The 25,049-nt window shown below is 35.0% G+C and overlaps 1 protein-coding gene across 6 annotated transcripts in view; it reads left to right on the top strand.

Annotated features, from left to right (window-relative positions):
• The window catches only part of Tmem19 (transmembrane protein 19), a 30,547-nt gene extending 12,467 nt beyond the window's left edge, over positions 1–18,080 (top strand). For 2 of the 6 annotated variants that reach the window (XM_015483001.2, XM_015483000.2), the window contains exons 4-8: positions 9,936–10,073; positions 10,486–10,740; positions 12,270–12,479; positions 14,344–14,537; positions 17,278–18,080. In XM_015483001.2, the coding sequence (XP_015338487.1) occupies positions 9,936–10,073; positions 10,486–10,740; positions 12,270–12,479; positions 14,344–14,507 (767 nt within the window). In that variant the 3' untranslated portion in view covers positions 14,508–14,537; positions 17,278–18,080. Of the gene's footprint in view, positions 1–9,935; positions 10,074–10,485; positions 10,741–12,269; positions 12,480–14,343; positions 14,538–16,104; positions 16,174–17,277 lie in introns of all 6 variants that reach the window. The other 4 variants (XR_007348380.1, XR_007348378.1, XR_007348379.1 and 1 more) reach the window with 4 other exon arrangements.
• The last annotated feature ends 6,969 nt before the right edge of the window (positions 18,081–25,049 follow it).

Genomic DNA, 25,049 nt, shown 5'->3' with positions numbered 1-25,049 from the left:
AACTTGTGTTTTTTAAATTCTGAATATAAGACTATGAATTTTAATGTTACATATTTTAGACAATAATAAATTATGCATTGCTCAACATTCCTATTCTGTCAGAATTCAGGAACAAACATACTTTTAGTGTAACATACAAATTTAACTTCATAATTGACATAAAGTAGATTAATTAGGATAGAATTACAAGGACCTTGACTATTATGCTCCTTTTGTTAGATTAGTTAGTCTTTTGACACTCTTCATAGATGTAAATGGAGGATTTAGAAAGAATAACTATTGAAAATTGCTTGAGTAATTTCAAGCAGATCAGTTCAAACCTGGTGTTCTTCGTAGTCTAAATTAATTTTTCAGAACTGAGTTGTGACAGGCTGTTTGTTTGTTTGTTTATTTATTCATTCTATTACTAGGGTTTGAACTTGGGCCCTCTACCACTGAATTACCTCCCTAGTCCTTTTTATTTTTATTTTGAGGCAGGGCCTCACTGGCCTTGAACTTGTAATCCTCCTGCCTCAGCCTCCTGAGTAGCTAGGATTATAGATGTGAGTCACCATGTGGAACTCATTTGTTATTCTTTTAGCAAATACTTACCACTTACTACTGTGTACTGCTGTTCTTAGAAACTGGGGGTATAGCTATGAACAAGGACAAAGTTTCACTTCTCCTAGAATTTTTATTCTTTAGGAGCAATAGATAATAAGTAAATCTGTAAAACTTTTCAAATGATGAATTTTATGAAAAAAATAAAATATAACAAAGTATATATGGTGGAAGATCTAAAACATTCTTCTGTAGAGAGGAGAGCATCAGATGTTTTTCTCATAAGGAGGTAATTTGGTGCTGAAACCCAGAGAAGCCAGCAATGAGAAAGTCTAAGAGAAGCATATTCTGGGCTGAATAACAAGCTAGGCCTGACATCTACAGGACTGGCTTATTTAAGAATGAGAAGAAGGTTCATTTGACTAGGAATAGTAAGAAAAAGAAAAGTAATGAGAGATAACATTGAAAAAGTAGGCAAAGACCAGGTTATATTGGAGCTGGTAGACCACAGAAAGGCTTTTATTCTAAAGTAGGTGGAATCTCTCTGCTTCAAATCAGAGGAGTGGCATGATCTGATTTGACAAGATAACTTTAGTATCCTTCCATTGTTGAAAGAACCAAGCCTTGAAGGTTACCCCTAAATATTTCCTATGGGATGCTATTACTATAGGATGAGGATTATGTAGAACTGGCAGATCTTGAAGTCATTTACTAAGCCAACCTTTAAAATACTATTAATCTTTAGCCTCTGTTGCCCTGTAAGTACATTCTTCCCCCTCCATATTTATGTACAGAAGGCATTCCTCGTAAAGTTTTATAAACTAGACTAAACTTTCATGGAAGCAAGATAATGTGATGGTAAAAGAACAAGCACTAGAATCAGGCAGAATTAATCTGAATGGTAGTGATGGCTTCAGGAGAGTCTCATGTTATTATCTCTCTCTGTCTCTGTTTTCAATATCTAATAGAAAAGTATATATCATGCAGTCCATGGAGCTTAAACTTGAGGTCATCTCACTTGCAATGGTACCTTCCAAGGCCTTTGGGGAGAGCCCTACCAATGTGCTCTTATGGTCCTATGGTTTTGTAAATTTTGCATAAGTAAAAGGTATTTTTTACTCTTTTTTTCTTCAAGAGCGTCCTCTAAGTTTTAAAAGTATAGCGCCCCATAAGACCTAAATCTATCCCTGATTTTATTCTTAGGGTCGTAGGATTAAGTGAAACAATTACCATAAAGTTTTTTGTTCACTGGACACATGAGCCAACATGTATTGTAAGGTAGGCAGATTTCTTCAGAATTATGCTAATTCCCTTTCTTCAGAATTGAGAAATGTTGCTAAAATTCTGTTTATTTCCACTCTCCACCCCATGGGATAGTTGAGAATTAAAGTCAGCTAGACACACTGGTATTTTTTATATAAATTGTGTCATAATATAATCAACGAGTATTAGGAATGGCTATGTATTATTTATTTAACAAATGCTTATGTCACACTTAAGCATGTTCTGGGCATTCCTCTTAGCACTTTGGCAATATTAATTCATTGTAACAAATAATTTGAAAAAGCTCTGTTTGAGTATAAAAACATAGAATTATGTTTTACTAAAAAATGTTCTCTCTCAGCCAGGCATGGTCGCACACACCTGTAATCCCAGTAGCTCAGGAAGCTGAGGCAGGAGGATCACAAATTCAAAGCCAGCCTCAGCAACAGCAAGGCATTAAGCAACTCAGTGAAACCCTGTCTCTAAATAAAATACAAAATAGGGCTGGGGATGTGGCTCAGTGGTTGAGTGTCCCTGAGTTCAATCCCCGGTACCCCCACCCCCCAAAAAAAAAAAATTCTTAGGTATCCTTGCCTTGATACTAAGAAGGGTCAAGGTGTTTTTTTTTTTTTTTAAAGAGAGAATTTTTTAATATTTATTTTTCAGTTTTCGGTGGACACAACATCTTTATTTTATTTTTATGTGGTGCTGAGGTTCGAACCCAGTGCCCCGTGCATGCCAGGCAAGCGCGTTACCGTTTGAGCCACATCCCCAGCCCCCAAGTTCTTGAAGTTCTGTCTTTGACTTCCATACTATGTATTGTCCTGGTTTCCTTCTCTTACTTTTCTCCTCTCCTTTGTCTCTTTCCTACTACCATATCTTCTCTTTTAGCCCTTGGGCCTCTACTCCTCTCCTACCTACCTTGATTCTGAATTAAAAGATATATATTTGAAAACTAATTCTGACACCTGTACTTGATGTGAATTTTGGCAAGTCATCTAACTCCTAAGATCCTTACTTTCTTTATCTCTTATGAAATAGGTCACGCCTTTGGCAAGACTCAAAGAAGATAATGTGTGAGACAGCATGCCTTTATAATCTATAAAACATATAAATATTGAGTGTTAATGATTATCTGTTTTCAACAATGGTTTTTATGTGGATGACTATTAATTTAGCATTACCACAAACATTAGTTTCTTTCTCCTTATCTCTACTCATTCCCCCAACTTCTCTCCTACCTCATTATATATACTTGTGGGGGCATACCAGGGATTGAACTCAGGGTCATTCAGCCACTGAGCCACATCCCCAGCCCTATTTTGTATTTTATTTAGAAACAGGGTCTCACTGAGTTGCTTAGTGCCTCACTTTTGCTGAGGCTGGCTTTGAACTCACAATCCTCCTGCCTCAGTCTCCCAAGCCGCTGCGTATATATACTTCTTATTATATACTTCTTCTTATTAGTGTAGAGAGAGATTCAGAGTTCTAGAGGGAAAACAAGGAAAGTTTCAGAAAACTGAAATTAATTCTCCTAGAGGAAGAATAAATGAAGTATTCCAATTGGGAAGATTATGTGGTTTGAGGCTTCGTAGGATTTAATGAGTTATTCACATTGAATAGGATTCAAATCTGATAAAGTCATTACTTTGCTGCCAGCACTATTAGATGGAAATTGTCAAATAAAATGGAGGGAAAAATGTTTTTAACTTCTTTTTCAGTAGTAACTGATGTTTGAAAAGTTAGGTAGCAAAAATATAATATGTATGTTTCTAAAACTTATCTTGGTATTATAATAAGCAACTTGATCTGCTTGAGATCAAAGGACACCTACTGACTGGATTATAAACTCCTTGAAGACCAAGAATGTGTCTTAAGCCTCTGTGTCCTATGTTTCTTTGACTAGTGCTAGACACAAAATAGGTGCTTAGAAAAATAGATATACATTGACTTAAAAACTTTTTCCCTTTTTCTGAATCCTTTTATTCTATGACATGTTCTGTTTAGGACTTTCCTTGCCTTAAGGGTAAAAAAATGTAATGTTTATTCAAAGTATATTAGAAAGGTTTGGGATGTATTTCAGTGGTAGAGTGTTTGCCTGTCATGCATGAGGTTCTAGGTTCAATTTCCAGCAAAAAAAATGTCAACTCGTGACTGGCATTGTAGCTCAGTGGTAGAGGCTCACCTAGCAAGCATGAGGCACCATCCTCAGCACAACATAAAGATGAAATAGATATTGTGTCCACCTACAACTAAAAAATACATATTAAAAAAAAGTCAGTGTATATCATAGTAGTTGGTAATACTTTCCTGAAGAAGTGATGGTATTCATCTGTAGCATTGAGTTTACCATGAGAAGTTATGCATGATGTAAAATGCTTAGCCTGACACCTGACAGATATAATATGTGTTTTCTTAATAACAGATATTATTGTTCTCCCTCCACTACTACTCTTCAGTTTTAAGGAATGTTTGCTAAGCTTTGCTGTGTCATGCTTTTAGCTTTTGGTGTGCTTAGAATTAATAAATGGGAGTTACAGAACTTTCTTGAAGATCTAAGTACTTAGAGTCAGTCCTTCATGATACAGGTACACATACCTTAGTATTGATAGGAGGGGAAAGGGATGAGGCACTGCTTAATTCAGACACTGAGGTGAAGGCCCTGGTCTCCTGGAGAGAGAGGATGAAATGAAGGGGGTGAGTGGAAAAGTACTCGTGAGCTACAAAGCCCTGGGCACTGGGCAGGCAATTTACTCCAAGGGAAGTGTTATCTGCTTGTTGTTGACATGGTTCTGACAGATTACTGGAAGCTTTTCTTTGAACATGTAAACACGGACAGTTTATTATTAGGCTTTTGGCATGGCGAGTTTCAGTTTCATTTGCCAAGAAATTAGGCTTAATGGTTTACCATTTTTCATTAATTTTCAACAAATATTTAGTGATGGTTCCATGTATGCCAGTCACTATTCTGAGCACTTAGAATTTTAACAGTGAATAATATGGATTAAAATCTTACTATCATATGACTTACATTTCTCTTGAGGGAAGTCAGTAAATGATAGGTTTGATTCTATCTGATCCCCTCAGGAGGAGTTGCTATAAGCATAAGGAAAGTGCACAGCAAAGGTGAGGTGTTACTGGTAAAGGCCCATGGTGATACTCTGTGTTGTCTCACAAGGGTGTGTTACCTGTTTTTAGTCACTATAGTTCATGTCTGGTGTTCAGTCTCTCTTAAGTAGAAACCTCACAACATTAGGTTCCTAGATTTGATATAACTAAGAAAACTAGGTAGGTGCTGCTCATTGTTATAAGAGATTGCTATATGAGCCAGAATGCCACTTTATTAATCTCATAGAATGTCGAACTACCAGGCAAACTGGAATATAAAAATCACTGTTCAGTCATGCCCTATTCTTGTAGGCAAACCATGTGAGAAGTCAGATTATAATTAGAAGGTTGCTTTGGTGAGTGCGAAGTCTGAGAAACAGTAATGCAAGTCCACAGGTCAAGGGCCCTTTCCCTTGGGCAGGGTTCAATAAGTCTGCTAACCTGTCTCTTTTGGCCTTCACTTTCCACATTCAGGGTTAACTAGCCATCTTTTTATCCCCACAGTTTTACTCTAGACAGATTATGTATTAAACAATAGAATTCATTTTATTAAATTCCTGCAAAATTACAGTCCTGCCTTTCTCATTTTTGCTTCCCAGAGATTACTCAGATTACCTTGATTGCAATTTGGTATGTTGCATAACTTCCACTATCAGACACATGTAAACAGTGTTGTTCCCCTCCCTCCCAAATGGCATCTGTTGGGTACAGAAGTTACCTGTTTTAAGCTCAAAAAGACAGCAGCAATAATCTTAATTTTTCAAATTCTTTATAGCACCCTATTGTTGTATATATGAATCTCTTATTAATGAGAATTAGAGATTCCTGGGGTAGAGTGGGCAGGTGGCCTAGACATGAACAAAAGATAGCAGCTACTCATCTAAAAATTCAGATATAGCTGGGAGTGGCCAAAAATCCAAGATATTTTAATGCTACATGAATGAAATCGTTCCTTCAAAGAGTGTCTTAAATTTATTTCTTAAATCTAAACCTGACATCATCATGAACATGAGTCACTTCATGTAGTATTTTAGGATGATCAAAGTAAAAGGGATATGAATACCTTTTGTAGCATTGTTATAATGCACATAAATTATTTTAGAGCCATTCCACTTTGGAATTGTTTAAAGACAGACGAACAGATTCTTGACAGTGACTATTTATAAAAGGGAGAGGGAAAACACTTTGTCTTTTGCTTATGCTTCATATGTTTTGGCTTTCCTTTCAAATAGCCATGTACTACTCTTGTAATGTTTTAAAAATCAGTGGAAGAAAATTAAAGGTTGAATACAATGACACAGTATTTATCATTATCATTGTTGAGCCACTGGAACTATAGTTGCTGTTATTAACACTGACATTAGCTAACATTTATTGAGGGCTTCCTATATCCTAGGTAGAATAATAAGCATATTCCAAAAATTACCTCTTAACAGTTCACAGCAAGCCATTGAGTTAGGAAATATTCTCATTCCACCAATGTGAAGTTGAGGCTTGAGGAGGTTGGGACCCTTTTCCTAGTCACACAAAGGCAGGTGGAGCAGCCAAAGCCTCAACTCTAGACTGTTCAGTTCCAGAGATGAAGCTATTTATTATTGCTTTATACCAAGTTACCCTGTTTCTTTAACTCACAATTAAAATACACTAACCTTAAATAAAATGCCAGTAATTAAGCATCTCTGGCTAAATCAATTAATAACTACCTGATTATAGTACCTTAACCTTGAGCTGAGCAGTGGTAAAATGGGTTATAATGGGAATAACAACCAGGTCTCCTATTATATTATTTAATAGAATATTATTTATTTAGTATTATTTATTTAGTACTTATTTAGTAAATGAATAAATTTATTAAATAAATATTAATATTAAATTATTTAATATCTATTGTATTTTTATTTAATTGGATATTATTTAATAATAAAATTTTCAGTTACTAATTGAATATATTTATCTTGAAAATTACAGAGAACAGAAATTGTCAGCCATAGAGTAAGCAGGGTTAGAACATTTTGTAGTAAAAAATAAAATTGACAAAATATGGGGCCAGGAGTTGGGTATAGCTCAGTGGTAGAGCATATGTTTAACATGCTGGAGGCCCTGGGTTCCATCCCCATCGGGGATGGGGGAAGGAGGAGAAAGGAGTGGGGAAGAGAATGCTACACTTTGGGTAAAAAAAGAAGGGAAAATTTAAAGGCATGCATATATAAGCTTATCTTTATAAAAAGAAACACAAGAATAGTTAATGATATATAAACAAACACAGGAAGGAAAATAATACACTTGGTTACATAGAAGGAGACTCATGGGTCCTGAAGGAAGTAATATTTCTCTAATGATACCTTTTCTGTAAGTTCAACTTTTGGATACATATTAATATTTTTCATATTTAAGAAACAAAATTGTATCAGTAAGGATGGAAGGTGGGAAAAATCTAAAATTGGAAATAGACTGAAACAAACCCAATTGCATTTCAAATAAATAAGTACACTGAAAGGAAAAAAAAAGAGTATGATGATACAATATTTAACTATGTAAACTATGTATCCTCAGTCTTGGATTGAAGAGAAGAAAAAATTGTAAACAAGTAGGCTATTTATAGTAAACATTTTTGTATTCGTTTGGGTGGTGCAATTCTGAGACAATTGTAAATCAATGTAGGATTGAGGTAATGAGTGAATTTGTCATTGTTGTTGGAATCAAGGCTCCTTATTAAGGACAAAAAAATCAGAGCAAGGAATAGGGGAAGGCAAGAGAGAATCTATAGGGATAGATTAGAATTGGTGTGATCTTGTCATCTCTAAAATATGTATGTATGTGTGTATATACTTATGTATGTAGTTGTCTGTATATTTATATGTGCATGTGCATTCACTTGCCCTCTTCACATATGACAAAAATACCCCAGTAACCATGAGAGTACATTGAGAGCCTAGATCTTGGTTTCAATACCTACTAAAATTAATCAACTTCTCAGAGAAATGGCTGCCTCCAGAGATGGGGCAAGTTAGGTTTGGGATGAGCCTAAAATATCTTTTTATATTAGGGGGGGGGGAGGGGGAGGATGGGGTCATGTCAAAAGAGCCTAGCAGCCAGCTTAAAGGGACTCCTGCTGGACAAATCTGGGACACTTGGAGCACCAAGAGTAAGTACAATAATGTGCTATGATATTTTTTATTTGAATGAGGCAACTACATTCTCAAAAGTGACAATGTCATTAAAGAAAAAAAGTGTTTTATAAAAATGATCCACAGTAAAAGAGACTACATCCATCTATTAGCACATTTTTTTTTTTTTAATACCAGGGATTGAACCCAAGGATGCTAACCACTGAACCACATCCCCAACCCTTTATGTGTGTGTGTGTGGGGGGGTGTATTTTGTTTATTTGTTTGTTTGTTTTGAGACAGCATCTCACTGAGTTGCTAAGTCTGCTTAAGATCCTCCTGCCTCAGCCTCCTGAGCTACTGGGATTACAGGTTTGTGCCACTGCGCCCAGCTATTAGCATACTCTTCAAATGGAAAGTGGTATTCATTGGGTTAAGATGTTCTCAGGGCAGTCACATCCCCATATGACTTCCTGGGGTCACCTTGATTGAATTTGGTGTATCCTTGAGATTCACATACTTATTTCTTTTACGTTTTTGTCATCTTTATAGATGGCTAATTTCACTCATTATATTTTGACTCATTTTTATAGGGTTAACTAACCATTATAATAAATATGAAGGTACTTTACTCCCTCTACCACCAAATTTTATTCACAAGAATAATTTCAAATTTTGTAATAAAAGGCCTTTAAGGCTAACCCATTCCAGAATATGTTTACTCTTCCCTATGGAATTACCTAGAGAGAGGCTTTATAACCGCTTTCCTGTATAACCCACAGCAAGTACTAGGAATTGAACCCAGGAGCATGCTACCACTGAGCTCCATCCCCAGTTCTTTTTTATTTTTTATTTTGACACAGGGCCCCACTAAGCTGTTGAAGCTAGTCTTGAACTTGTGATCCCCCTGCCTTAGTCTCCCACATCACTGAGAGATTACAATCTTTTCTTTGCTTTACCCCCTCCTCCTGTGTCATGAAGTATAAGTTTCCTTCTTTGTTTTCCTGGCTGAACTACAGATTGTATAAGACTTCCTTGCAATCAGTCACCCTTTGAAAAATGAATAAATGCAGTCTTTCTTCTTTGTTTACCTCCACAAAATCTAGAGACAGCTGTGCATAGTGGCACACACCTGTAATCCCAGCGATTTAGGAGGCTGAGACAGAAAGATTGCAAGTTTGAAACCCTGTTTCAAAATAAAATAAAAATGGCTGGGGATATAGCTCAGCATCCCTGGGTTCAGCACTGAAGTGGGGGAAAATATCTAAAGAGACAGAAAAGTCTAAAAGTATAAAATAACATTCACAGAACATATTCCATTTTTAGTTGCATGTAACATTTTATGGATTTACATAGGACGGTTTAGCTAAGAAAAACTCCCCTCACCATAGTTTATGAGATTCAGCAAGAGAACATATGAAAGTTTTTTTTAGAAAAGTATAAAAAGATTAACTTTGACTTTCCTCTGTAAACTAGGGGGGAAAAATCCAGGCTATAGGGGAAAATCGTAAAAGAAACTTGGAAAACCGTAATCTTTACAACCTCAGAGAGGGCCATAGTAATTTGAAAATTCTCTATATTAGCCTTCTATTCAAACTATGTATTTGAGTGTATGTGTGTAATATGTATTGTTTAATAATAAAATCACTGCCATTTATTCTGTTTTACAATTTGATTATAAAACAGTTGTCTCAAATAATAAAACATTGTTTGAAAGGAGATCAAAATATGGCAAAAAAAATTTTATCAGTGAATTAAAATGACATTCAGTTTACTCTTTGGTAATAGTTTAGTAAATTGCAAATGTATTAGAAGTGTACATTCATGTTGTAATATGAAAATTACTGAAAAACATCAATGTTTTTCAGCACTAATATATGGATTAAGTATAATTCTGTGTCTATATGTTTCTTTCAGGGCTAGTGGTTGGATTTATCCTAACGATTGCAAATTTCAGCTTTTTTACCTCTTTGCTGATGTTTTTCCTTTCTTCTTCAAAACTCACAAAATGGAAAGGAGAAGCAAAGAAGCGTTTAGATTCAGAATATAAGGAAGGTAAAATTAATTGCATTCAACATTACTCAAAATGGTAAACTGTTTTATCCTAACATAAGCTTTTTTTTTTAAATGCAATTTAATAACATAAGCTTTTAATCAGAACATATTTAGACTGTCAGCAGATCATTTTTGAGAGTTACTTTAGTAGCTTTATTTATCATTTACTTTACTGCAATAGGAAATAACAGCAACATTTTAGAAGCTCTAGAGTCTATCGTTAATTATTTTAGATTATTAATACCAGCATAAAATGAGGGTGAATGGGCCATACTACTTTTAAAACTTAAAAAAAAAAAAATTAGTCTTTTTTATTTTTCTACACTTTAAGATAAAGTTCTTATAACTGCATGCATTTCCTTTTGAGAAGAAAACATTTCTTATGTTTTTTTATCTACTTCTTTGTTTCCAGGAGGGCAGAGGAATTGGATCCAGGTGTTCTGTAATGGAGCTGTGCCTACTGAGCTGGCCCTACTGTACATGATAGAAAATGGCCCCGGGGAAATACCAATCGATTTTTCTAAGCAGTACACTGCTTCCTGGATGTGTTTATCTCTCTTGGCTGCACTGGCCTGCTCTGCTGGAGACACCTGGGCTTCAGAAGTTGGCACAGTACTGAGTAAAAGCCCACCAAGGCTAATAACAACCTGGGAGAAAGTTCCAGTGGGTGAGTCTTGATTTGAGTTTCAAAACAAAAACAAAAACACCCCTGTTAATGTATTTAAGTGCCTTTTAAGAATTTTATTTGGTTTTCTTAATCGGAAAATTGCTATAGGATATTAAATTACTGATATTAACTAATATTTGATGGAAACATTAACAAGACCTGGATATACAGTACAAGAATATAGAAACCGACCCACAGACTTAATCAGTGGGAAAGGAAAATATAAGGAATAGAGTTTTTCTTGAGATCCTATTATGTAATAAGTGCTTTTAACATAGTCTTTCAAATCTATTGTTTCGACCAACAGTGGATTAAAAATATCTAAAGAAAAATAATTTTGTCTATACTGAACACTTACATTTTTTTCTTACAATTATTCCTAAATAATACAGTATAATAATATTTAAACAGCATTTGTGTAGTGTTAGTATTTATTATAAGTAATCTAGAGAACATTTAAATTATGTGGAAGGTGGGATGTGCATAGGTTATGTGCAGGTACTACACCATTTTATGTGAGGGACTTGAGCATTCGAGGATTTTGGTATAACCAATCCCGTGTGGATAGTAAAGGATTTATATAGGTATATCTCTGTCCCCTATTACCATTAGCAACTGCTTCTACTTCCTTTTTAAAATCTTCTCTCTTCTTTCCTTTCTTTTCCACCTTCTTCTCATCTTCGTTTTTTATTCCTCTTCTTCATTATCATCATTCTTACAATAGCTAACATTTTGAAGACCTACTATGCTCAAAGCACTATCCTGGCTGCTTTACATAGAATATCACTTAGTACTCATAATAATCATATGAATTTGTTCTTGTATTGTTTTCATCGTTAAAAAAAAAAAGGAAACTAAGGCACAGAGAAATAGCACTCTAGCTCCACTGAACCATTCTGGTTCACTGCTAGAATGTTGGAAAGTTACTGAAGAAAAAGGACTATTTTCTAAATAGGCTATAGTCTAGAGATTGCATTAAAGAGAACTCTTTCTAACAAGTACCACATGATCTCACTTATATTTGTAATCCAAAATAGTAGACTGTATAGAAGTTGAGTTTATAATGGTGATTACCAGAGGCTAGGGAGAATAGGGGAGAGAGAGTGAGGGGAAAAGTTTAATTACTGGGGACTAAGTTATATAGGAGCAAGAACTTCTGCTGTTTTATTGCATAGTAGGGTAACTAGAGTTAACAGTAATGTATTGTATATGTTTAGAAAGTTATAAGAAAGGATTTTCAATTTTTTACCCTTAAACATTATAAGATGGTAAATTTTTGAGGAGATATCTATACCCTGATGTGAACACTGCACAATATATGCATGTATCAGAATATTACAGGGTATACCATTAATATATACAATTTTATGATTCACTTAAATTTTTTTAATTAAAAAGAGAACTCTTTCAAGTTAATGTTAATTACATAGCTACCATAATGTTACAAAGCTATGTAATTAACTTTACGTAGTTTTGTTTGACTATGTACTGATTATTAACCAGATGATTTTATTTATGTTTCTTCTTAGGAACCAATGGAGGTGTTACAATGGTGGGACTTGCCTCAAGTCTTCTTGGTGGTACCTTTGTGGGCATTGCATACTTCCTCACACAGTTGGTTTTTGTGAGTGATTTAGACATTTCTGCTCCACAGTGGCCCATTATTGCATTTGGAGGTCTAGCCGGATTGCTAGGATCAATTGTGGACTCATATTTAGGGGCAACAATGCAATTTACTGGTAAGACCATTACATTATTATTGTAATTTATTGGTTTTTCAAAGAAATGGGGGAAAATATGGAATTTTTATTTTAAAGATGTAAAAAGGAAAAGAAACCCAAAGATACAGGATTGTTGAAGGACCAGAAATGACAGGGAAGAATCTCTTCCACAGTTTTTTTTTTTTTTTTAATTCTTTTGTGTTAAATTCATTGAAAAAGAATGAGTTCTGCAGAGCAGTGATTAGAAGGGAAGATACATTAGTGCAAGGAATAGACACTTTTGATTATGAGCCATCTAATCCCAGGAAAGTAGGACATTTAGGATCAGCTCATTTTAATGCACCTCCTTCCATTTGTTTTCTTCAAGTCCATTTGATAGATAGTTATTATACTAATATGACTACATACACATTACCTACTTTCCTACTGTGATATCATGCTTGCTGTCTTCACCATTGAGTTTTGAAGTAGTTTGTTTTATTTGAGGTAGTATTTAACTAGATATCCCAGGCTAGTCTCAACTCCTGGGCTCAAGTGATGCCCCTGCCTCAGCCTCCCAAGGAGCTAGGGCTACAGTTGCATGCCACCATTGAGTTTTAAGTCCCACTCAAGGTAAATGGTAGAATCAGTTTTCCTCAAAATTCTGTGTCTTGCTTCTGGTGCTGTCTGGCCCTTTCATTCTACGGATATTTCCTGTTAGGTGTGTATTTCCTGCACATGCTCACCAACTATATTTTCTCCTTTGATTGACATCATGAAGAGACTGAAGGCTAGAGAAGGTTTCCTGAGTTCAGTCCATCCCATGCTCTTCAAACCCAAGATAATCTACTTATCCTTTTACTCCCCTCTCCACTTGTCAGAATGTTTGTTCTCTCAGTTTTACTAATTTCATTCAGATGCTTAGGAAGAAGCAATCTGGTTTTAATTTATACTAAAGAGACAGAGACTCTATCTACACAAATAGTACATGTGGGTTTTTTTGTTTTGTTTTGTTTTTTTAAGAAGCCTAGGTTTTATTTGAAATGGGTTCTAGCAGGGAAAACTTCTTACACTGAGTGAGTTGAAAAATAAAATGTGAGCAGTGGAAGAGGTTAGTTTATTCCCTAAATCTTTGTGTGCTTCTGTTTTAGTCTATACTGCTATGAAAAAATGCCTTATATTGGGTAATTTGCAAAGAGAACAATAAAGTAATTTACTTGTCATAGTTTCAGAGGCTGGGAAGTTCAAGAACAAGACACTATTCTCTTTCTGCTTCCAAGATGATACTTGTTGCTGCATCCTTCCATGGTGAAAGGCAGACAGGCAAAAGAACAAGGCAGCTCTCAGGAGCCTCTTGTATAAGGGCATTAATCCCATTCTTGAGAATGAATTCCTCATGACTTGATCCCTTCCCCAAAGGCCCCAACTCTTAATTTTATCTCATTGGGTCTTAGATTCCAACATGAATCTTGGAGGGAGACAAACATTCAAACCATAGCATTCTTTTTTCATCACCATGCTAGGCCATGTGTGTCCAGTGCTGAGGCTATACATTTACCCCTATTCTGAGGAGCCTCACAGGTTGGCTTTGATGGGAAACTACTGGGAAGGCAGGCCTAGCCTGCCAGTTTCGGGCCACCTGTCCTTTTATTGTTCTCCATTCTAATTCCGAAGGAACTCCAGAGGTATTGAGAGAATATTATTGAGATGTGCTGAAACTTATCTATTCAAAGAGGCCTTTTGTAATCAAAGGTTCCATGTATCTCACCATTTAAATTATTCACTAAGGTCATTGTACAAGTCACTGAGAGTTTTTCAAAGGTGGTCTCTTTTGGAGAAAAAGCCAATTTTCTTTTTTTAATCTAGTATTTGAATCTTCTTATTTGCTTCTTTTCTATTCCAGGTTTGGATGAAAGCACTGGCATGGTAGTCAACAACCCTACAAATAATGCAAAGCACATAGCAGGGAAACCCATTCTTGATAACAATGCAGTGAATCTATTTTCTTCTGTTCTTATTGCCCTCTTGCTCCCAACAGCTGCTTGGGGGTTTTGGCCCAGAGAGTGAACTTTATTTCATTTCCATTGGTTGAAACTGGTGAGTTCAAATAAATTTGCAATTCTAAGTTTTATCCTAACAATAATAATAATTGTAATGTTAAAGTGAAAATGTGAACTATTTCCATATTCTATTATGGTGGAATTCCACGGTTTCATCAACTCACTTTAAAAGCTAGTATCTTTCTAGAAAAAGAGAAGATTGCATAGAACTTATGCATATTTTCCTTCTGCTGAATGTAGCTTCTTGATCAGGGGAGCTACATTTTCTCTACATATTGCTATATATCGAACTGGAAGATCTACGTAGTCAATGGAAATTTTATTTTCTTTGTTTAAACCAGTGTCAGGATTGAGAGTGATGACATTTTAAAATGGTTCCCAATTGTAACAGAAAAATGTCACTGTACAAATTACCCCAATGTTATATTCATTTTTAATGGCTTAAGCTATTTTGTGTGGAAACCTCAGCATACTATCCTGACCTTCTCTCATTACCTTGCCAGTCACAAGTAATTATGAAAAGTGCAAAGATTGGTCCTAGTGAATTATGTGACATTATTCTCTCACTCCAGGTTAATAATAAAAAAGGTAAATTTATTTTTCATATGACAATTAGAAAGTGTGAAAATAATTTCTAACTAAAATCAAAGAAAATTATCTAAAAAAGTGCGCCTTATTATATATTTCAGTTGTGCACTGAATTCAATTTTTTTCTCTTTTCACATTTTTTCATTGGTGTATTATGGTTGTACATAATGATGAGATTTGTTACATATTCCTATATGCATACAATATAACAGTAAAATTTGGCCAGTATCACTTTCCAGCACTTCCTCTCTCCCTCTGCCTTCACCCCGACCCAAGACACTAGTTTTTATTGTTGTTGTTTTATTAGATCATTATAGTTATACACAGTAGTTGGATTCATCCTGACCAATTATGCATAGAGTTTGATTTCAGGTCTCAATCCTTCCTCTCCTCCCCCATTCTCCTTCCTCTACCCTGTTAGACTTCCTTTCACTTACCTATTTTTTTAATTGGTTCTTTTTACTTATACAAAAGGGTGATTTTTAAATGCATTTTCTAGCTTTCTTTTATAAATGACTGGAAAAATACTTTGATTTCCTATTACGTACCTTCTAATTTGTGCCCTCCTTTACACTGTAGCTTTAAAATTTTCAAATTTGTTCTTCACTGTGACCTACCATGTACTAGAAGTTTTAACAAGGAACAGAGTACTTTACCAAATATATCTTAAGATGTTTCTCCTGTCATTTCTGTATCATTCTTCCCTTTCCCCTTAAAGAAGTTGGGAAAGGACTCCATGAGTAAGCCAGCTGAGAGTGGAGACAGCTTAGAATTCTTCATTGGTGACCCAACTATAGTGATGATTTGGAACTGACTGGTTTAGGAAGGAAAACAAAATAGTTTACATCCTTAATTCTTAAGTCATTCAATCAACTCAGTGGATCACAACATTGGTTTTGAAATTAGGTATACTTTGGAAGCACCTGGGCAATTTAAAAAAAATTTTTTTTAGTACCGGAGTTCAATACTCAGGGGCACTACACCCCAGTTTTTTTTTTTTTTTTTTTTTGAGACAGGGTTTTGCTAAGCTGCTGAGACTGGCCTCTAACTTGCAGTCTTCTTGCCTCAATTTCCGGGGATTATAGGTATGTGCCATCGCATCTGGCCTGCGTGTTTTTAAAAATCAAAACTTGTGTCTAAGCTCCATGCCCCCAAATTCTGACTTAGCTGATATAGGATATAGCCTGGGAATTGAAATTTTATAAAGCTTTAGGTGCACATGAGATTCATGTAGAGATTTTTTTTTTTTTTTAACTCTGTTACCGAGGCCCTTTTTTAAACCAAGTAAATCAGAATGTCTTAAAATGATGTCCTTGCTCTCGCTTTATGTAGCCTACTCCGCATTGGGTATTTTTACAAAACCCTCTGATAGATTTTAATATCTAGCCAGGTTGAGAACCCCAGAATTAAGAATATCTGTATTTAAAGCACTGTATTTAAAGGAAGCATCAAAAGAATGGAATGTCTTGTTTTTAGTGAGACAACAATCAGCAGAGCACTAGGGTTGATAGCTTCTGGTAATCGTGCACTGTCTTGCAGCTGTATCTCATCATTGCTGTCGGTTTTTCATGCAGCCCATGTGTTATTTGAACGTGCCTTTCCTCTTTTCCTAGAAATTCATCCTCATGACATACTAAGGGACAAAAGTACTTACTAGGACCAGCTTTAGGTTTGGTACAATCACCATGTCATTAACAGTGTGGAGAGAGATTACTATACAATCCTTTGTTTGAAAACTTAGGGTTAGTTGTGTTTTGGGATCAAAATTTTTCAGAATTTAAAAAACTAATAGGATCTACATAGAATATTTCACTCAAAGCTACTAAAAAAGTCCAGGGTAGAAACCCATTATCAAATGCACTCCTACTTTTGTGGTGAGTTATGAATAGTCCTACTGAAGGTGATGACTAAAGAATGTAAAGAGCCTCAGGTTAAGTCATGTCAGGTTTTGTCACCAAACTTGTGAAGAAACAATCCATAGTTCTTGGATATGAAAACTACAGATAAAGAATTGAGGTTCTGTCCTTTTTTCTTTTTTTAATCCTACATATATTTTCTGTAACATCTTTTGTTAATTGGATATTTAATTCAACTACTCTTCTTGGGTAGGTGGGCAGTTATATTAAAAACACTTTCATGGAGAGAGCTCCATGTAACAATATAATAAAATATTATGTGCTTCTGCCTAGGTGGCTTAAAGGTGATTATTTATTATTATACTATAACATAATAGAGGACTGCAAAGTGTATGTGGCCCGAGGCAGCTTTTGAAGAAGACTTCAAGAAGAGACATCACATGGGACTACCAGGAAAGCACAGACTTGTCACAGAAGTTCATTCCATCTTTAGTATTTTTCCCTTCTTGAGTTATCTATGCTTTATATCTCTTTCTTGTTTCTAGCTGCTGTAAATATAGAATACTGGCTGCAGAAATTCTAACTCCACCTCAATTAGAAAAAAGAATTATTAAAGAGAAAAATTGTGAAATGAGATGTTTTAAACGTTGCACCTGCCTGCGGTATGAACAGCTGCTGACTATTAATGCACAGTGAATACCCTAGGGCCCAATCATTTGATATTCCTGATATTTTATCTGATGTCCCCAGTACCACCACAATGAGAATGAACTGCAAGCCACCAAATCCCAGATGAATTGTATGTGCTTTAAAAGTGAAAACACAAGACTGAGAATATAGCTGTGGTAGAGCACTTGCTCAGCATGCGTGAAGTTCTGGGTTCGATCCCCTGTACTTCCAAAAAAAGAAGAAAACAATTATTCAGCTTAATTATTTAATCTCCTTATGGAGTATTTGTTGCTCTAACTCCCAGTAAGTCCTGAATATTTTTAAAATATATGAGTGTTTAATGTGTTTGTTGAATTAAGCTGTTAGACTCTAATCAGTGTTTCTCTTAAGAGTCTCTGAAAGTCAATAATTGGAAACATATTCCTGGAGGGAAATAAAAAATAAAAAAAACAGTTTGGCTAATTGAATTTCTGAGGACTGTGATGATTCCAACATTTCTCAATCATGTGAAACCGGTAATGGTTTTGAAACTAATGAGTCAGGAAATTATTGTAGGGGAAGTGAAAAAGTGGCAGAACAGGACTCCTGAAATTATTCTCCCTGCCAAGATTAAATGTCAGTTCTCTTTCATTTACCATAATCTCTCCCTTTAAAATTTATTTTATAAATGTGGCAAGTCTTCTTATATATTTAGATTTTTTTCTTTTTTATTAATGTTTAATGTAGTAATAAAATGAATATGTGTGTGTGTTTTTGTTTTTGCTGTACTAGAGACTAAACCTAGGGCCTTGCACATGCTAGGCAAACACTCTACCATTGAGCCACATCCCCAGCCTTGAATCTGTTCTTTTTTAATCATTAAAGATAAAACTAAAATATTCTTTGGCCTTTACTACCCCTTTAGTAATTTTGGCCCCTTTCTGTCTTCCCCAAGATAATAATCACTGGTAAAAATTTGTGATAATTTTTACATATTTGTTTTAGGAGTTTTTTTTTTTTAAGTCAATTTTATAATTAGTAATGTCTTTTGGTGCTTGAAGGCAGGTTGCTTATATCACCAAAAAAATCTAGCAAAAATAAAAGACATACACTAAAACATCAGTGTGTTATCTGGTAAGATTACAGATGTATTAAATATTACTTAAAAATTTTTAAATAAGTATATAAATTGTATTTCCTTAAAGATGTTAAAAATACATATACAGGGCTGGGGTGGAGCTCAGCAGAACATTTACCTATCATATTTGAGGACCTGTTCCCAGTAGTGGGGGGAAAGAAAATACAAAACTAATCTTAAGTACTTTCCAAAGGTCTTCAATCAAATGTGTTTTTTTCTTTGAATTAAGAAAAAGGCTGAAAATAGACAAATTATCTGGTAATTACCCCTCTTTCCCATATACCCCTCCCATTATTATTTTTAAATGCTACTCTTTCTTTGTAAACTACCTTATTAACAATGAACTAAAAGAATAAAATGGAATTTTAATGTAAGTAATGAACACCCTCAGATTAATTCTTCATATCTTGCTTAGGTATTTGCATTTGGAGTTTTACATGGCAGATACCCTAATATGGGTCATAGAATTCTAGAACAAAGAATCTTAGGTCTAACTTTCCCATGCCATTGCCCAGACACAAAGCTATAAAATACATATATATCTCATATAAGTGAGTATAATCTTTTTTAACATTTTCATGCTTTCTTTTGCATACACTGTCTGTTGTGCCTGGTGTTCTTTTCCTCCCTTATCCATCCTACAAAAACCAGTTCAGTGGCTGTTCCTCTAAGAAGCTTTTCCAGATTCCCTCAGGCAGAATTAGCTATCCTTTATATATATCCTACACTTTAACTATAGCAGTTATCACACAGTGAGCATTTTTTAAACAAATACCTTCAGTGTACTAATATTTAACCTATTTCTTTAAACTACCAACATCCCTATTGTAGACAGTAGCCAGTGTAGAAAGGGTTCAAAACTTTCTTCAGAACTAAATATAGTTTATATATTATGGGGCTAGAATAATAATAGCAATTGTATTATATCCTCTCAATCTCATCTAGCTAGGGTTTAAAAACGTTGATACCATCTAAGAGTATCAGAAAATAAACTTATTAGAAATGTGCATTTTCAGGGGCTGGGGTTTTGGCTCAGTGGTAAGTTCTCACCTAGCACGTGTGAGTCCCTGAGTTCAATCTTCAGCACCACATAAAAATAAATAAATATATATATAAATAAAGGTATTGTGTCCATCTACAACCAAAAAAATATTTTTTTAAATGTGCATTTTCAGTACAGATTTTCACATATCTATTGTGCTCATATAGAGTATTATTTATAGTAACTCAATTTATAGTTCTAATAAAATTCTAAAGTTGTCTTTATATTATAAGATATTATTGAACAAAATTAATTTTTATGCATGAGGCTCCAGGTTCAATCCCCAGAGCAGAGGAAAATTTATCAATTTTTTTTCTTTAAAAGTGCTACAGTACAGGGCTGGGATTGTGGCTCAGTGGTAGAGCACTCCCCTAGCTAGTGTGAGGCCCTGGGTTCGATTCTCAGCACACATATAAATAAATAAAATAAACATATTGTATCCACCTACAACTAAAAAATAATTTTTTTTAAAAAAAAGTGCTATGGTACATTGTGTCCAAATATGGACCTCACAAGTATGTTTGCTCAACTATTGGCAAACAGTTTCTATTTCGGTTACATACTCTGTGCCCTGTTATATATAAAAATATGTTTTGAAATAATTTTTTATATTTTAATTAGTATTTTGATTATATAAAATTTAGAAAATAAGGGTAAGAAGAGGGCAATTTTCATAATTATACTACTCAGAGACAGGCATCGTTAATATTTTAGTATATGTATTCCCCCACTTTTTTTTCAGTACTGGGGATTGAACCCAGAGCCTCACACATGCTAGGCAAGTACTCTATCACAAGCTACATCCTTGGCCTTTTTTAAATTTTATTTTGAGACAGGGTCTCACTAAATTGCCCAGGCTGTCCTTGAACTTGCAGTTTTTCTCCCAAGTGACTGAGATTTCAGATGAGCACCACCATTCCCAATTATTTATTTTATTTTTTGTAGATGGGCAAATACCTTTATTTTGTTTGTTTATTTTTATGTGGTGCTGAGGATCAAACCCAGGGCTCCTGCACGTGTGAGGCAAGCACAGTACCACTGAGCCACAACCCCAGCCACCCCAATTGTTTTTCCCATCTTTTACATGAGGTTTTTTTTTTTAATAAAAAGTATCACACTATATTTAGTTTTACATCTTGCTTTCATCACTTAACCCTATGGGATAAGCATTTTATCTTGCCATGAAAAGTTATTTGAGCTGCTGTAAACAGTATGGCTGTATCACTGTAGTATGTAGTCCTTTTGATAAAGAAAATGTTTATATACACAGTGAAATATTACTTAGCCCTAAAAAATAATGGTAAATCGATAGATCTAGAGACTATCATCCTAAGTGAAATAAGCCAGTCCCAAAAAACCAAAGGCTGAATGCTCTCTTTGATATGTGGATGCTAACCCATAAAAAAGGGGAAGACGGAAGAATAGATCAGTTCAGTAGATTGGACAAAGGAAAATGAAGAGAAGGGAGAGGGGTGGGAATAGAAATGACAGTGGAATGAATCAGACATAACTTTCGTATGTTTATATGTGAATATACCACCAGTGAAACTTCATATCATGTACAACCACAAGAAGAGATAATTAAAGTTAATTGATATTCCATGTATGTATAATATGTCAAAAATACACTCTACTGCTATGTATATCTAAAACAAAATTTTTTAATGAAACATTCAGATTTAAAAGAATAAAAAGTTATTTGAGCCAGGCTGTTGGCGTACACCTAGTACACCTATAATCCCTGTGGTTTGGGACGCTGAGGCAGGAGGATGGTGAGTTCAAATCCAGCCTCAGCAGCTTAGGCCCTGAGCAACTCAGGCAGACCCTGTCTCTAAATAAAATATCAAAAAGTCTGGGGTTGTGGCTCAGTGGTTAAGTGCCCCTGGGTTTAATCCCTGGTACCAAAAAATAAAAATTAAAAAGAAGAAAAGAAAAAACAGTTATTTGAATACATTACTAATAACTGGGAAGTCCAGCTTAGAAACTGTCACCCTTGGCTGGATGTGGTGGCACACACCTGTAATCCCAATGGCCTGGGAGCTGAGGCAGAAGGATCACAAGTTCAAAGATAACCTCAGCAACCTCGAGGCACTAAGCAACTCAGTGAGACTCTCTCTCTAAATAAAATATAAAATAGGGCTGGGGATGTGGCTCAGTGGTTGAGTGTCCCTCAGTTCAATCCCCGGTACCAAAATAAAAAAATAAATCATCATACTTTAATTTCCTTGGGGGACTTTAGTTTTTCTTTTTTTCCAAATGTGTCATAAATGGTATAGTGATATCTGCTATCTGGAAAAGTCTATTTTATGGAATTGTTGCATCAAAGTCTATTAAGGAGTATTGCCTGCTTGCTCTTTGGAAAGATTTTTTAGGTTTCCAGAACCATCACCTATATATGATGTTACTAGTTTCACTGCAAACCCACTAGCACAGAATTATCATTGTTTCCTTAATCTCTGCCATTTGGATTTTTAAAAGCCAGGGCAGGGAAGTAATCTTTTTAACTTATATGAATCTTGAAGGACATAGAAAACTATATCATCTATATAATCTTCCAGAGGAAAAGCATTTTGTTTTTGTTTTGTTTTTTTAAAGAGAGAGTGAGAGAGAGAGAGAATTTCAACATTTATTTTTTAGTATTTGGCGGATACAACATCTTTGTTTGTATGTGGTGCTGAGAATCGAACCCGGGCCGCACACATGCCAGGCGAGCGCGCTACCGCTTGAGCCACATCCCCAGCCCATAAAAGCATTTTGAAATAATAATGTCCTCTGTGCCAGGTATTGTTTTAAACAATTTTCAAACATCAACTCATTTAATTCCCATTACAATCCGATGAAGTATTTACATTATTCATCTTTGTAGAGAACTGAGCTTGAAAAGTCAAATGATGGGAGGGGATATAGCTTAGTGGTGAAGCCTTGCCTAACATTCACAGGGTGCTGCAAAACACACACACACACACACACACACACACTTGAATAATAAAATGGAGATGATAAACATTCAGATTAACTAAAGATAGAACTCTAGAACTTGGGGAATTATTATTTGTGCTGTGATAGCAAAACTACAGCTTGTTGAGAAAATTCAATGAGATTTTCCAACAGAAGGAAAAAAAAAAAAAAACAGGCAATTGTCCTATGAAGTAATAGGAAAATTGAGCCATTGCCAATCAACAGCCTAGTATACTGATTGCTCACTGAGATGTTTGTTTTTATCTAAAGTGATTGTCTGCAAGTTTCTCAAGTTTTTCATTTTCGAAATCTGCAAATCTAGTTAGACATCTTTAAGGAGGAGAAGGGCCAAGAGAAACTAGTCAGTGTCAAAATAATTATAGGTTGGGAGAATACAATATAAGAAGGAATAATGTTCAGCTCTTAAAGATACTTTATTTGGATTGGTCCAGGTGAGATTGAAAAATATATATTTTAGATGCATATTTATTGACATCAAAGATATTCATGATGTATTAAATGAAAAGTAATTCAAAACCAGAATTGACAGTGTGATCCCATTTCAGTTTAAAAAAATATTTGTAGGCATATAGCCATAGGAAAAAGGATCAGGATATATATATACACTTAAGTGTTAAAATTATACCTAGGAGGTGAGATTGTTGGGGTTTTAACATTTTCTTTTTGTATAACTGTATTTTTTACATTTTCTACAATGAATATGCTTGTTGCAATTTAATGCCATTACTTATTCAGAAAAGGGAGAGGGGAAGGAAAGTGGTCATTTGATTGTCACAGCGCAGTACAAAGGGGATACAGTGGTCTTTTTAATAAGTAACACTGAGTTTTTATGACTTCGTACCACACAGGAAATCAATTCCAGATGAATATCAGGTTTAAATATGAAAGATTAAGCAACACAAAGTGTTTTGTTGAAAAATATGGAACAACTTTGTAACCTTGGAGTATAAGAAAGATTTCTTAAATGAGACACAAAAGTGCTAACCAGAAGGAAAAGAAGTTGGACTATGTTAAGATTGGTAATTTCTGTTCATTAAAACTCTTATTAAGAGTTAAAAAAGGGGCTGGGGATGTGGCTCAAGCGGTAGCGCACTCACCTGGCATGTGTGCGGCCCGGGTTCGATCCTCAGCACCACATACAAACAAAGATGTTGTGTCTGTCAAAAAAATAAATATTAAAATATTAAAAAAAAAAAAGAGTTAAAAAAAAAAAAACTCTTAATAAGAACAGGTGGTGCCTACCTGTAATCCCAGCGGCTTGGAAGTTCAAAGCCAGTTCAAAGCCAGCCTCAGCAATGGCGAGGTGCTAAACAACTCAGTGAGACCATGTCTCTAAATAAAATACGAACAAAAAAAGTGGGGGTTAGGGATGTGCCTCAGTGGTTAAGCACCCCTGGGTTTAATCCCCAGTACAAAAAGAAAAAAGGTAAAAAAAAAAAATCCAATGAGTAGTAGAAAATATGTGCAGCATGTGTATGCAACACAAGATTCATATTCCAAATATAAGTTTTTAAAGCCTGCAAATCCATAAGAGAAAACCATCAACTCAGAAGAAAACCGGACAAAAAAATTAAAAAACAGAAAAGCCATTTTGTAAGGAGATTATCCAAATGGCCAATAAATACTGGAAAATGTTTAACTGCTTTTAGTCATCAGGAAAATATAAATCAAAAGCACATTGGATGGTTACCAGAATGACTAAAATGAAATCAGAAAATACTAAATTGTTGGTGAACATGTACAGCTAGAACCCTTACACTTCTGCAGGTAATAGCAGTATCTACTAAACTTGAACATATACTACTCTTTGACCCACTGATTGCATGCCAAGAACATATACTCAAAAGAATATTTATTACCAGCTCTCTTCATAGTAATTTCATATTGGAAAAATCAAATGCCTCAGAAGTCTCATAATATCATTTTTTGCTATGATTATTGGTTTTAAAAGTCACAAGCCCAGAGAGATTCAAATAATAGGGAAATAAATATATTCCACCTCTTGATGGAAGGAGTAGCAAAGTTACATTGTCACAGAGAAAGGTGACAGAGGTATGATGTATTGAGTGTCATTCTAAGGCTCTGCCATGTTGTTACTTCTTGGCTCCTAAACATCTATTTAAGCTCTTTCTGCTAGATAGTCTCACTTCTCAGGCAATGCTGTTGGAAGGATTCAAAACAACCTCAAGATAGGGCTTTCCCAGGTTATCTAAATGCTCCATGTCTCCTTCTATGAAAAAGAACTAGTACTTTCTTTTCCACCGTATTGTTGATATTAATGTGGAAGTTCTTCAAAGG

Source organism: Marmota marmota, unplaced genomic scaffold, assembly GCF_001458135.2.
Source record: "Marmota marmota marmota unplaced genomic scaffold, marMar, whole genome shotgun sequence".
Lineage (NCBI taxonomy): Eukaryota > Metazoa > Chordata > Mammalia > Rodentia > Sciuridae > Marmota > Marmota marmota.
This window is presented reverse-complemented; position numbering and strand designations above follow the sequence as displayed.